The sequence below is a fragment of the Cyanistes caeruleus genome, chromosome 1, assembly GCF_971803275.1.
Source record: "Cyanistes caeruleus chromosome 1, bCyaCae1.hap1.1, whole genome shotgun sequence".
Lineage (NCBI taxonomy): Eukaryota > Metazoa > Chordata > Aves > Passeriformes > Paridae > Cyanistes > Cyanistes caeruleus.
The window spans coordinates 117,637,097-117,650,742 of NC_141701.1; the positions used below are offsets into that span (position 1 = coordinate 117,637,097).

General features: G+C 40.2%; 1 protein-coding gene across 12 annotated transcripts in view; it reads left to right on the forward strand.

The window, feature by feature from the left end:
• ANKRD28 (ankyrin repeat domain 28) overlaps positions 1-13,646 on the forward strand; it is a 120,190-nt gene continuing 106,544 nt past the window's right edge. For 3 of the 12 annotated variants that reach the window (XR_015276901.1, XM_086852428.1, XM_086852471.1), the window contains exon 1: positions 14-128. Coding sequence is in view for 2 of the 12 variants with exons in the window: in XM_086852428.1 (XP_086708554.1) it covers positions 102-128 (27 nt within the window). In the remaining 10 variants the exon portion in view is untranslated. Of the gene's footprint in view, positions 129-13,646 lie in introns of all 12 variants that reach the window. The other 9 variants (XM_086852482.1, XM_086852502.1, XM_086852458.1 and 6 more) reach the window with 6 other exon arrangements.

A 13,646-nucleotide genomic window follows, 5' to 3' on the forward strand; every position in this document is an offset into this window, starting at 1 on the left:
GGGGCCCGGCGCGCGGGCGGTGGCGGCGGGGGGGCGTGGCCGCGCGGCGCGCGGAGCCGGGAGTCGTTGGCGGCGGGCGGAGGCGGCGGCGCGCGCTCGCCATGGTGTTCCTGAAACTCCGCGAGCAGGTGGGTATTCCCGAGCTTCCCTTCCCTTCTCCTCCGCTCACGGTGCCGCCGGGCTCGCCCTCCGCCACCGCGGGGTGCCGTGCGTGCGCGGGTGACAGGCGGCGGGCAGCGGGAGGCAGCATGGCTGCTGCCGCCGCCGGGGTCCGGGCTGGGTGGGAGGCGCCATGTGTGTACTCGCAGGTACCGGGCCAAACAGGTGGCCGCGGCAGCCCGCCCGCCGCTCCCCTTGCCTCACCGGCGGGTCCCTGCCGAGCTCCCACCCGCAGCGGAGGGGAAACCTGTGAGGGGTGATGGGGGTGGGTCTGAGGACTCCCCCAGCGCCAGCCCTGCCCCGCTCCTGTTTTGGGAAGGGAAGGGTGTCTGCACGGGGGTAGCCGGGCCTGAGGGACTGGCCGGTGAGAGGGGATCGACCTGGAGACTGCCGGCGGGAGGCGGCGTGCCCGGGAGCGGGAGATGGAGCTGGCGCCGCTCCCCCGGACCCGGCCCTTGCCCTGCGCAGTTTCACGTGCCCGGGAGCCGCCTGCTCGTCCCTCCACCTTTCCCTTCCAGGCCTTTAAAATCTTTTGTTCGGCCGCCGTCTCTTTCGCCTCCCGCGGTCTTGACAGACCTTCTCCGAGCCCGCGCTCCCCTTCTGAAAGCGAAAGAGGTTCTCGGTGCCTTCAGTAGGTTGTTGCTCTCGTCGCATCACACCCTTCTTTGTCTGCCAGGCTCTTCGGTTTCCATCCCAGCTGGTGAAAAATACCTGTATTCGCTGCTCTGTCCTTTCCTGGTGTCTCCCCTGTCCTACCTATTGTCTCCTGTGCGGTATCAGGATACAAAGGTGGGAGGGTCTGCGCTGCCAGTTTGCCGCCTATGAAAAGATGTTTCTTAGGAATGGTGTTTTCTCGTGTTTTCATGTGTGTGAGGCCAAATTGTGTGTAAGAAACTCATACATCCTGCTGTGGGTCTCCTTGTTACTCTTCCTTGAAGATAACCAACTGTAACACTTGAAGACCCCACCCCCTTCCAAAAAAAAAATAAAAAAAAGAAAAAAAAAGAAAAAAAAAAAAGCCCCGCAGAAAAAAAAAAGCCTGTAGAAACTTGGAGGTGGTTAGGCAGCTGGTATCCTGTGTCTGTTTGTTATGCTGATCAGTATCAGCCCATCCTTACCTGCGAGTCCTTTCATTAGTTACATACACATCTGTGTTTTCACACTTAGGTTGCATGATCTCTGGGGATTTTATTCTAAGGAACATTTGGTGATACAGGGCTGGGATCTCTTATCTCCTGCTGTGTTGTATGTAAACTTTGTGAAGTCTCTTGTTGTAGAACCTCATCTATGAATCAGCAACAATTGTGGCGATCTGTGGTGACAAATCTGAAATACACTTAGTGTCCCTTGAGTTAGGTTTCATTTCAGGATTTGTTGCTGTTCTTCTGTGGGAGACTTCCCACAGAAATAAGCACTTGTTCATCTCTTCTATTAAATAAGCCCTTCTGTTAAAACCAAAAACTACAACCCTTTTGCAAGTAATCATTGTGAAATAATTAGTAAAAAACCCATTATCAATATGCTAACATGAAAGTACTGTGTTTCAAAACTTTTCTTCTGGGTAGGGTACTGCTATTGGCAGATGTTGAAGTGAAATATTGGACTGTGTGGAACCACTGGTTTAACAAGAGTAATACATCTAAGGCTTTTAGCTTCTGTCGTAATGCAAGTTTTAATCCAGAAGACACAAGGTGGATTTTTTAGAGGCTTCACAGATCTGTAAAGGTGAATTGATACACTGGATATTGAACTGTTCTTTCACATAGAAGAGGGGGTGCTAGGGCAGAAAAGGGAAGGAGGGAAGGAAGGGAAAGCTGATTTTGGACAGTCATTTGTAGGGGGAGTGATTTTTAGCAGCAGCTGCATTTCTGCTGCTAAAGTGTCAGTTGCTTGACAAATCAGTTATTTCAAACTGAATTCTGTTATAACTGTGTAAGAATGCAAAAAAGTCACGAGGAATCATGTTAACATGAAATCCCTCAGCTTTGGTATTTAGCATTCCTGCAGGTCAGTGTTGCAGTGGGCTGCAAGATGTGTTGACTTGAGGACAGGATGCTGTCTTGAGAGTGTGGCAGCACCTGCTCTTTATGAAAACCAACCTGTGGTACTGTGTGGGAGTAGAGGTGTTCCTCTTCAGTAGTTCATGAGACAGGCTTCTTGTTTGCTTAAACCATATGCTTTGCTCCATACAGCTGTTTTTGGTTAGAATAAAGTAAGATGTCTTGTGTATTTGTTGTCCATATAGTGACAGTCCTCAGAGGTGGCTGTGCTTCACAGGCAAGTGCAAAGGCTGCTCTGTTGTTTGTACTGTTCAGCTGGTATGAAGTAGAGAAGTGATTTGTTGGTTTCTTTCTTCAACTGTTAGATCAGTAACTTTCTGAAACAAAAATTTTACTAAATATAGTATTACTTAAAGGTAATTATCAAGATTATTTTTCCAAATCCAACATAAACCTGTTGATTTTATTCTTTGGTAATGTAGAAGGGCTCTACGTTAAATGTCAGAATTGTGCTGGGGACAGGCAGATTTATGCCATACAAGAAGCTTAGTGTTTTCTTGCACTTGCTTAGTTTTCCAAGTTACTGAAAGCTAGTGTAAAAGCAGTGCTAGGGAAGTTACAACAAGGTGAGAAATTCTGCTCTGAGTTGAGCTTAGAGGGTGAAATCCCAGTTCCGCTTGCTTGATTTAATTTACTTAGTACCTGATAAACAAAACTTTGATCCTGCGGATGCTTAATGTGTTTGTGAAGCTCAAATATTTGTTTGTCTGTGGAGGCTGATCTGACACTTTTGACCTTCAGAATACAGGTTTTCCACACACTGAGAAAAAAAGTAGGCCTTTCCTCGGGTTCAACAACCAGCCAGCTAGCACATTGTCTATAAATTTGTGTTACTTCTTGAGCTTTATTGCTTTGCCATCCTACCAGGTAGGAATATATTTCAAAGTTTTGACATAATTGAGGGTGTACACTGTGCTTTCAGAAGTGACTTATGTTTGCTTTCAAAGTATATCAGGTATCAAAAAAACTCATCAGCCATGTCTGCAAAAATTTCATTTAAAGCTAAATTGAACTGTATTGGGCAAAGCTGATACCTGTAATGCTCAATAGCAAACTAACTCAGGTATAAAAAAGCAATCATTCAAATGTCAAATTAGAAGCTGTAGATTGTTCTTGTTGCTCTTGGGTTTTTGTGCAGTGTTGTGCAGTTGTTTAATAACAAAGGAAGCAAACTTGCAAATTCTGAATGTTAAAACTATTCAAGGTAGAGATGAAAAATATGGTAAATGTACATTATAATTGAGGTATTTGCTCAATGTTTCAAATTGTCTTCATGTATTGGTGCTTGTGAATCAGGTTCTTCTAGATGAGATGCTGCTTTAACTACAAAAATGCTAAATGAGACAAAGCCTAGAAAAGTTTGTTTCTTCCTGAAATACTGTGTTACACTGCTGTCAGAAACTGTGCTGACAGTCCAGTTTTGGTCAAGGGTCATTAATGTTTTATCACCTTTTTTTTTTTGGCGGGGGGAGGGGTAGGGAGTGTGTGGAAGGGAAGGTATGGGGCGGGGGAAAAAAAAGGAGTAACTTGCTTGTGGTATCCATAGTGATATGCCTTGGTCTCCTGCATCAAAGCCCTCTCACCTCTGCATAGCTAACTGAGAAAGGCTAAGTATCTTCGAAGTTCTTTTGTTATGCAATCATAATTCCTAGGTACATTAACTGTTTCCAGAACAGATACATTCTTTCTTTAAAGGCTTGAGAGTTAGTCTCTCTTACACCTAAGAGGTAATTGACAGCTTAGTTTTTCATAAGTGTGTAGGTGAAATTTGGATTGCACAACAGCCCAGGGATTTACTCCTTTTCTGTTACAAGCCTTACCTGCGTATGTGCCTACAGGTCATCTTTTAGGCTCACATAAGCCTACATCTCAGTAGAGTTTTGTTGAAAGATATGAAACTAATCAAAACTGGCACTTTTTTTTTTTTTCTTTAGTTTTGCAGCTATATAACTATTTCTGGAAAAAATCATTGGATGCAGTGTCATTGTATTTGGTAAAACTTTATATTTTTTCTTTCAGTGCATCACAGTTTTAATATTATGCATTCCCCATTTTCTCTGAATCTTAGATGTGTAATAAGAAGATGTCTTAAGGCTAATATGGATGGGCATTTGAAAGGATTTTGTATGGGATTTTCCTGTGTGACTGCTAGACTGTGATTGAGGTAGTGCACTTATTTCCAGAAGTCAGATATGAGCGGTAAGGATCTGAGTAGGAACAACTGCATGAGGATATTAGAATGACCACTTATCTTTAAAGCCCTTGAACAGTGAGAGTACTGACTTCTTTATTGCCCATTTATATCTTTCTCTTAGCTAAGATGGATCTTGTTCAATTGGCAGTTAAACAAATGTTTGCAGTGTCATAGTGAATGCTCTGAATGCCTCTATGGTTGCTATTTTCATTACTGCCAGCGTTAGACTTCATTCTTTTAGAATTCAAGCCAAGAATAAATGTCCCAACTAGTTCCTTGTTACACTAAGAGGAGGAATGGTCTCCTGTGGTGATGAAAAGGAGCTGCTGCTGTTCAGTGAGGGAGGGATATGGTGGGAATGGAATTATGTGGTATTGCTCTACAAATTCTGTTCAGATGTAGATTAATGAGATGTGTGTTTTATTTTTGACTTTTTTGGTAGAAATTAATTTAAAATTACTCTTCTTTTAAAAAACCCCAATAATTTCTTTCATGAATCTTGTAATGGTTAAGAACCAACTCTCTGTGCTCCATTGTCCACCATATGTTCTTCCTAAAATTTACATCTAATCTTTTCAAACTGTATACAAGCTAATTTAATTAAGAAATCGTAATTCTTACCAAGACACCTAAAGTCTTACTGTTAGTTCTCTTGTTCCCAGGCTAAGAAATGGCATGTGCTGAGAAGATAACTTTCTTTAGCTGATGGGCAACTCTGAGTAACCTGAACTCTGTTTATCCTGTTATGCACAGTAATTACCAGCCCTTCCATTAGAACGTGTTGAGAGAACCTGGTTCTACCACGTGTCATTTGGGGGGATCAGATTGCCTCATGATAACTTGGGAACTTTTGACTTGTGAACAAGCAGTTCTCCTCAGTCAAGAAAGTAAACCTTTTAAAAGAAGGGGAAAAAAAGGTGGGGGAGAAACAAAGCAAGCCTTGATTCTGCAGTCAGATCCTTAAGGCGGATCCTGTTAATTCAGCAGTCTTCTGTGTGGATATAAAGGTCTATTCACATAGATAGCATCGAAGGTTTCTGACCATTATTTAGAGGCGAGGGAATTTTCAGGGGGAAAATGAGGTAAATGGGCATGTCTCTATGAAGAAGTGACTTCTTTAGCACCCAGGAAAAAAAACTAGATTCCTGTAGGAAACTAGTAGCTGTTGAGACCCTGAACCAGCAGTCTGCTATCTGTCATGGATTGTTATTTTCCCAGATTCCTATGGTTGTTCCATACACTGAAATGGGTTGTGGAATAAGATTATTGAAATTAAGTATATTTGGTATTATATACTTCATATTCTCCACCTCATCTTTTGTCGGCAAGTTTGTTTCTCACTTGCCATACCTGATCATTTTCTCTAATCAACTGGGCCACCCTGAGGTCAACAACTGGGCCACCCTGAGGTCAACAACTGGGCCACCCTGAGGTCAAACTAGTATCTGATGATTTGTTTTCTTGCTCCTGCCAACTTTTTACTTTGTTCTTACCTCTATTGCTTTCTCCTATTTCTGGAAATTGAGTGGGAGACTCGTTGCCTTAGTTACAGTGACTAACTGTTTCAAAGTTATTTATAATGTTTGTGTTTAAATAACCTGTATTGCAATACTAATCACAGAACATTTCACATCAATAAAAAAGTAAACAAAGCAGTACATCACTGGGAGCATGCTTACAGTGCTGATTTTCGGGAGGTTTGTTTTCCTTTAATTGTTGGGGGTGGAGGACAAATTCTAATCTGGCATTTGAAGTTACATCTGAAATAAGGTGTCTTGGTGTTATCCTTTGTACCAAGGAGAAAAGAGTCTTAATGTTTAAGCTCCAAAATATCATGGAATGTTACTCTGTCCTTAGTAAAGACATTAGCACTCTCCTTAGGGGGTGGCAATATACCAATTTAACTCTGTTAATTCAGTTGTGATTCTGGTGTTGATGAATTATACAGCACTGACCCATTTCAGCACAGAAACCAGAGCTAATCTAAGAGTGGTGGGACTTAGTAGTTGGGAGAGAAGGGAAGATGAGACTTGTAGCCAGCTCTGTGGGTGAAGAGAGATAAAGAGGAAACACCAGCAGTGATATGCAAATAAAAGAGGGACAAAATAGTTGGTTTGTAGCATTCTTGTAGATTAGGAAGCTGCTCGTTAGCTGAAGCTAATGACTTAGCTGATTACTTCTGTCCTTAAATAATGAGATGCTCTTTACTGTGAATTCAATATGATCTGAGATTTTCATTGTTTATCTCTATGGTAATGTAAGTATGTGAATTGAGTGAACAGTACTATGTAAGCAGATTGTTTTCTACATGAGTAAAGTCTGCCTATTTAGGGCAGCCTGAGAACAAATATTTTTCTCAGTAAATTTCTCAGTATACCACTGAAATGGTATAATAATTTGAGAAGTATGAAGCAGAGATCTGCCTATTCTAATGCTTGTGGTCTGGTAAAAAAAACAAAAAAAACCCCAAAAAACCAACAACTTAAGCTTATGTTGTTAAACTTAAGAACTAAATTTACGGAGATGGGGATGAAAGTGTTTACAAGTAATTGTAACTGCCTCACATTAGAGCTTCCTGAATGTTCAAGTTTTGTAAGTAACTGCCTGTTTAAATGACTCAAGTCTAATTCTGACTGGGTTTTGAACTGTTGTGAAGTCATCCTAAATGTTTAATGTTTTCATATTCTCTGACAATGAACTTCACTTAATGGCCTTTCTAATTCAAGATGATGAGCATTTGCATATAAGTCATTCTTGGTTATTTTGCAGTCATGCAATTATTCTTAAGGTCCACTCTCACTCTGTGCTGATGTCCTGTACCTGCTTCCATCTGGTACAGAGAAGAAAGCATGGATATATCTGGATTTTTTTATTTTTTTTTTTACTTTGGCAAAAGTGAAGATACAGCACTGCCTTAATGAAGGAAGAGAAGGGAGCACAAGCAAGAACAGTCAGCATGACAAAATGAAAATGAAATTACAGTTAAAGCACTGAGACTGAAATGTGCCTTATTTAGAGTTTACAGAATTTCTAGCAATCATGGAGATTCTATGTTTTGTTTCAAGATTTTGCTGTTTGTCCTCCTTTTTGATTTTATTTTGATAGCTCCATCTATGCTGGTCCCCTTGACAAAAGGGGAAGTTGAACCTTCCAACAGGAACCTGTTCATCAAGCAGCAGGCAGCATAATAGATAAGGGATCTACCCAGCTCATAGATGCAGAGCTATTTGTGTCACAGACAGCTCACCTGGGGGCAGTGAAAAACATTTTCAGGAAGTTCTGTAGTTATTTATATACTAACATAATCTATAACTAATAAATAATTAAGTAATTTAAATCCATCGTTGCAGGTTTAAGTTTTGTACCATGTTTGGAGTAATTTTTATTCTCTCCTTCCCTGTCCTGTCTTCAGGTCATCTGCTTCTTCTGTCAGTTGCTCATAAGAGTGGGCAGGTAATCTATGCAAGTCCTTTTTTTCATCCCAAGCACTTGATCCTGCCTCAGATCTCTGTGTACTGTCTGCTAACATTTCATTAACTCACCAATGTGTCCCCACGAAGTATTGTGTAGGTTAAAATTAAGGCCATAAAATCAGGAGAGGAAGAAAAACAAAATACTAACATTGTTTTTCTGGTTACATTATTACTCACTGCTTCAAATTAATGCAATGTCCCAAGTCATGGTAGAAGGATGCTTTAAAAACGGAATGTTAATGGAATTCCCCACCCCTCTCCTCTGTCCCTTTGTAACTGCAGAGTTTTGTTCCGTTCTTGCTGTGCTTGCTAAAACATGAGGATCAATAGAAAGAGGTCTTATGCTTAATACTGTGTTGCTGTGTAGTCTCTGCCAAATCAGAACCCTGTAATGGTACTGCCTGATGGCTTTTATTTCCTTTGCTCCTTGTCTCAGTTCCAGGAGCTGTATTTTGTTTTATAGCTGTGCTGTATCTATTTTTTTTTTTTTTAAAAAAAACAATGCTCATTCTGGGGGATAATTTTCAGTATTAAGAAGTACTTGTAGAAGAACCCTTTTCTTCTTGTTTCTGTCATCTGCAAGGTTGCAAAGGCCATTATTAACCTGCAACAATACTGATCCTGTGGTAACCAACCAGCTAATTTACTTTTTCCACTTCTACCCACTGACATTGTTTGCAGTTTCTTTCCATCCAAGCACAGGAAGATTTAAAGTTTATTATCTAACAGTACTTAGATTACAGAATGGTAAATCTATTAAAATAAAACCTTTCAAGTAAAGAATATTTTATGACTTTCCATAGGCATTTCTCTATTCTTTTTTATCATAAATTTGGCAAATTAGAATTACTGCAATCAGGGATTTAAACAGTCAAGTTAATCTACTCCATAAGAAACAGTGCTCAAGAGAGGAGTTCTTTCCATGTTTTCATAATGAGAGTGAAAAGGAAAGGTGAAGAGAGGCTTTATGAAACACCAACCAGGAGGACAAAAATGGTTAGGATGCTCGTCAGCATCTGTGAACAGCAGTGCTCTTCTTATGAACTTCAAGTTCCATAGTCATGGATCATCCAAAAACCAACAGGTATCCAGGTACCCTGTGGAGCTGAGTTTGCAATGACTTGAAGATATTGATTCTTTTTGCTACCTACTGCACCTTTATTACACCACAGGAAGGGGACTTTCACAGCATCTATAATCTCAAACTAACACCGTGAGTAATACACAGAAGAGGATGCCTCCTGCTGTTTTTCTACACCCAGAGATGTAAAAAATGTTTTTGGATCAAGTATATAAAATTAGTTGTTTTGGAATGGCAAATATACAGCCGCGTGCAGTCATATCTTTTATCTCTGAAAGGACTTAGACTCTGCACATCATGAATTTGCTTCCTTTTTTTTTTTTTAACTCTTAACATCTAGCAAGCCATAATTGTTTAAAAAAAGTGGTACTTTTTACAGTGTACATTTGAACAGATTATTCATGGGGTTTTAATACCTGAAGGTTGATAAAATTTCTATAATAATCTGCATGTGTTAAAACTGCTTTTGTAATCATTTAAGTATTAAACTTATGGCATACATAATTCAAGAATAATTACTAGAATTTCCATGGTTCATGAGTCTGTGTTCATAAGTATTAGAAGAATTTTGCAGAAAAATTGCCATGACTGTTAAAAAACTGTTGCTAGTATCTTTGCATTTTAGCCTTATTGTTGTCTGGAAGGCTCTCTTTTGCTGTTGCAACGGCTGTACAAATACCCCACACATTTAGGATATCACACTGGTTTCCTGTCTCAACATCCCACCCCTTCCATGGGGGAGCAGCGAGGGATGTTCCCTTCTGTGTAAAGCTCTCTGCTGGAACTTATATAAGCCAAAGAAACAGTATCTGTTTGAAGGACAGGAGGAACAGCAGTGCCGGAGGTGCTGTGTAGACTGTCAGAGAAGTTCAGCTCCCCATCCCTGGAAGTTTGCCACACCAGTATTAGCAGTGCTCTCCTCCATGTTGATTTGAGGTGTTGTAAAATCATTTGGGAACTGTCATCCTGGAGTAAGTTCTTTAGAAAATTAGCTCTTTGCCTCCGCAGTGGCCACAAGCTCAAATAAAATCTGTAAGCCTGAAGCTTGATCTGGTGGCAGCAGTAGGCCCCATGGTGAACTGAATCCAAAGGCAGGGTGAATGCGCCTGCAGAAGAGATCTCAGGAGTGTCTGCTGGAGCTCAGCCTTCCATGTTGTGGCAACCCTTATTACCTCTACTGACATACAAGTGTTTTAGATATGTCCAGAAAAGCTGTGTTTTGTTGTTTGTTTTTTTTTTTTAACATATATATATATATAGTCATACATATATGACTGCCCTAACCACAAGTGCTTCTTTTATGATGGCTGACACACATCTTGTTTTTGGGAAAAGTAACCTGTAAAAGTAAGGTGAATAATTGAAGAAAAGAGGAGGAATTGTTGAAATTACAACATTTGACCTCAAGGTTTCATGACCTGCTCTGGTGTGCAGTGCAGTGACATGTAGCCTGCCTGGGAAGTGCGGTATTGTCATGGGTTGCCTGTTCAGAATACTAAGTTCTTACTTTTCACTGTGTGATGTGGCTGTAGAAGCGAGGTAGGAGCTCCTCTGGTGTATATTTGCACTGTCTTGATTTTTTTGCTAGGTAAGAAATAATAAAAATGTCCTGTAATAAGCAAGGTTAAATACTGACAGAAACATTTGGATGTTTTTCTTGTAATTCTGTTTTTCTTTTAAGAGATTAATTAACAGCCAAAACTATGCTAATTATATGACTTGGAAATTATCTACCACAGTGAAGGCCAACATTTTCATCTGACAGATAGGAGAAGGAAATACAGATACATGAACTACTGAATGCAAATGTATTCCTGGTGTAGGGTAGGACTGTATGTGTGAGAAATGGAGTACATTCCCTGAATCAACCCTGTTCTTTTAAACCAGCAGAGTAGGTAAATTTTCATGAAAGACTGGAATTCAGTAACTTTAGGATGGAATTTAATGATGTGCTTCTTGGATTTTTTGTGTGGTTTGGTGTGGTTTTTGTTTTGGTTGTTTTGTGGGGTTTTTTTTTCATTTGCAAGGTTTCTAACAATAATGGTTGAAACTTACTGGCTTTTAATCTCCTGCCTAAGGCCATGGTTTGAGATTAGGTGGTAACTGATCTTAAGCAGTCTCTCATTCTTTTTTTCTGCTAAGTAGTGAAAAGGGAGGTGAGAGGCATATTATTTAGGTTAGCATAGGACTGTGAAGTTTTTCTTGAAAGTTTTCTTAAGCAGGAAGTAGAAAGGAGTGTTTTGGATCAGGTAAACTTACCCTACTGTCTGTCTTTATGTAATCACAGATGGTGTGTCTTATGTGAGTCTTTTGGTTTGGGGGCTGGAGGTGAGTGGAGAAACTTGAGAGTGGTCTGCCTTGGACCCTTCTCTCTGAGTAACTTTCATGCTGTTGGTCTTAAACTTATTAGAATGCGTTTTGAAACTCAACAATAGGCTTGATTTTCTTGTTTGGTTCTTGATTGTTCTGGGGTTTGAGTGTGGCTGTGAATTCCTCTTTAACTGTGAAAGAACCGAAGGTATTTAGAGGTCTGCTTCTATTTATAACACACCATGTTGACTTACATTGACTGAAAATTTCAAAAGAAGAAAAGTTCCTCTGTAACATCTTTGCCACATGCACTGCCTTTTAGGATCCTCAGCTTTTTTCCATCTCCCATCTGACAGTAGCATGTCAATCTTCCTGCAGCATTTTAAAGTTGTTTTTTCCCCCTCTTAGGCTGATCACATGCTCTGGCAGTCAGTTTTACAACTGGAGCTCTGAAAATGACACAAAAAAGACTTTCTCTTGCCTTCCATCTCTTCTCAAGAGGTTATAGTGAAAGTGTAAGACCATGTTCAGATAGTCCAGTTACCTGAAACCCGTATGCCAAAAGTAGTCTGAACTTGCTGTGGCCTTTTTTCTCATAGAAACATGTGTGGATAAAAGGCTCTTCAACATTTGTGCTTCTTATATGTGCAGCTTTAATTCTTGGACACCATCCAGTGATGGCTTGGAGTCATGCCTCTTGTGACTAGTGATCCCTCTATCTCTCCGCACAGAGATCCCCAGTAGGGGGGTAGGGAAATACCTAGTAAGAAAACACACTGATAGAAAAATGCCTAAGTTGAAATAAACTCTACAAGTAGTAATTAACAAAGCATGTGAGTCTAAGAGTAAACTGCAGCCTTCTGGAATAGAAGAATTTTTTTCATCTCAGCTCAATAGGAAATGGAAACAAAAAATTGTAATTAGTGTTTTATATTCCACATATCACCTTGTATAGTTGTATGAATACCACAACATAAGCACACTGATTGTGCAAATATTTTTATCAGCAGCTAGAGAAGATAACGTTTTGAATTGCCATTAATGAAAATCTTATCAAGATGGACTGTTCCTTACTTTATTCTGCTTCTCAGTTTGATTGTGCTGCAAAAACGTTTAATTCAGCAGCTTATGGATGAGGCTATTCATTCATCTAACGGGTTTTATTTTCTGGAATAAACAATGGTAAAACTATGAAACTTCATTTAAAAGAAAAAAAAAAACCAACAAATTTGGCGTGTCTTTTACCTGTGAGAATGCACTGAGAATAATTACCTTGGCAAATAAGGGTATAATAAAATTGTTCTTAACAGTTTCCAAACAGTTGCCCACATATCACCAGTATGTTTGTGAGGCCTTAGGTTGCAGTACCTACTTTAGTGTGGTTCTTGAAGCTGGTCATCAACACCATTTAAATTTTTAAAAAATTTCTGTCCAGAAGTCTTAGGCAGCTGTTCAGGGGCTCCTTTCTGAATAGGTCAGTTGTTTCTGTAGTGGACTGGAGGGTGGTATTATGCTGCTTCTAGTAGGTGTCAAAACCCGGATGGGTGACATAAAAATGTAAAGCATAAATGAACACTGGAATGGGGGAAGGGTGGGGAAAGTGAATGAGAATGACAAACATTAAATAAAGAACTATTTTGCTGTCTTGGTTTGAAAAGACAGGTGTCTGTTCAGGAAAGCAGGGGCCTCTCTTAAAATGGAAAAAAATTAAACCTGCCCCTCTCTGAATTATTATAATTTTGAAATTAAGGGTCTTTTAGGTAAAAATATGGGAATAGGAATAACAGTTGTTTACTAGGAAAATTAAAAAAAAAATGCAGTAGTACAAAAACCACTGGCAGAGTCAGAATGCTGTTGGGGTGTTGGTAGCAGTCTGATTGAATGGTGGCTGCAGTCCTCCTGGAGTGACAGATGTGGTTCTGTTGAAGCAGTAGAATCCTGTAGAAGGGTGTAGTTTTCCTCTGAAGGTCCAGTGGTGGTGTAGATGGGTCTGGTTTTCATTTGGGAATTTAGTGGAGAAAGGCTGACTGTGGTGTTCTAAGTCTCCAGTTACATCCAGGTAGGAATGCTTGGCTCCTCCCCCTGGGTGGAGCATCTCCCAATGGGGTGATGTAATTTTATCAGTCATGCATTGAGATTCAGTGGCCCATTAACAGCAGATATTCCCCAGAGTTATGAGGGATGGATCACGAAAGAGATAAAGAGCATTGCCCCCGCTGGTTTTAACAGATGGTAATAGAATACATACTTCTGGTTACATCTTGCATTCCAACCTAAGACATTTACACAGTGTTAATAAGAAATGTACTTTGATATTTAAAACATCTTACCTAAGTATCAGATTATAGATTTTCTTGGTTAGAGGACAG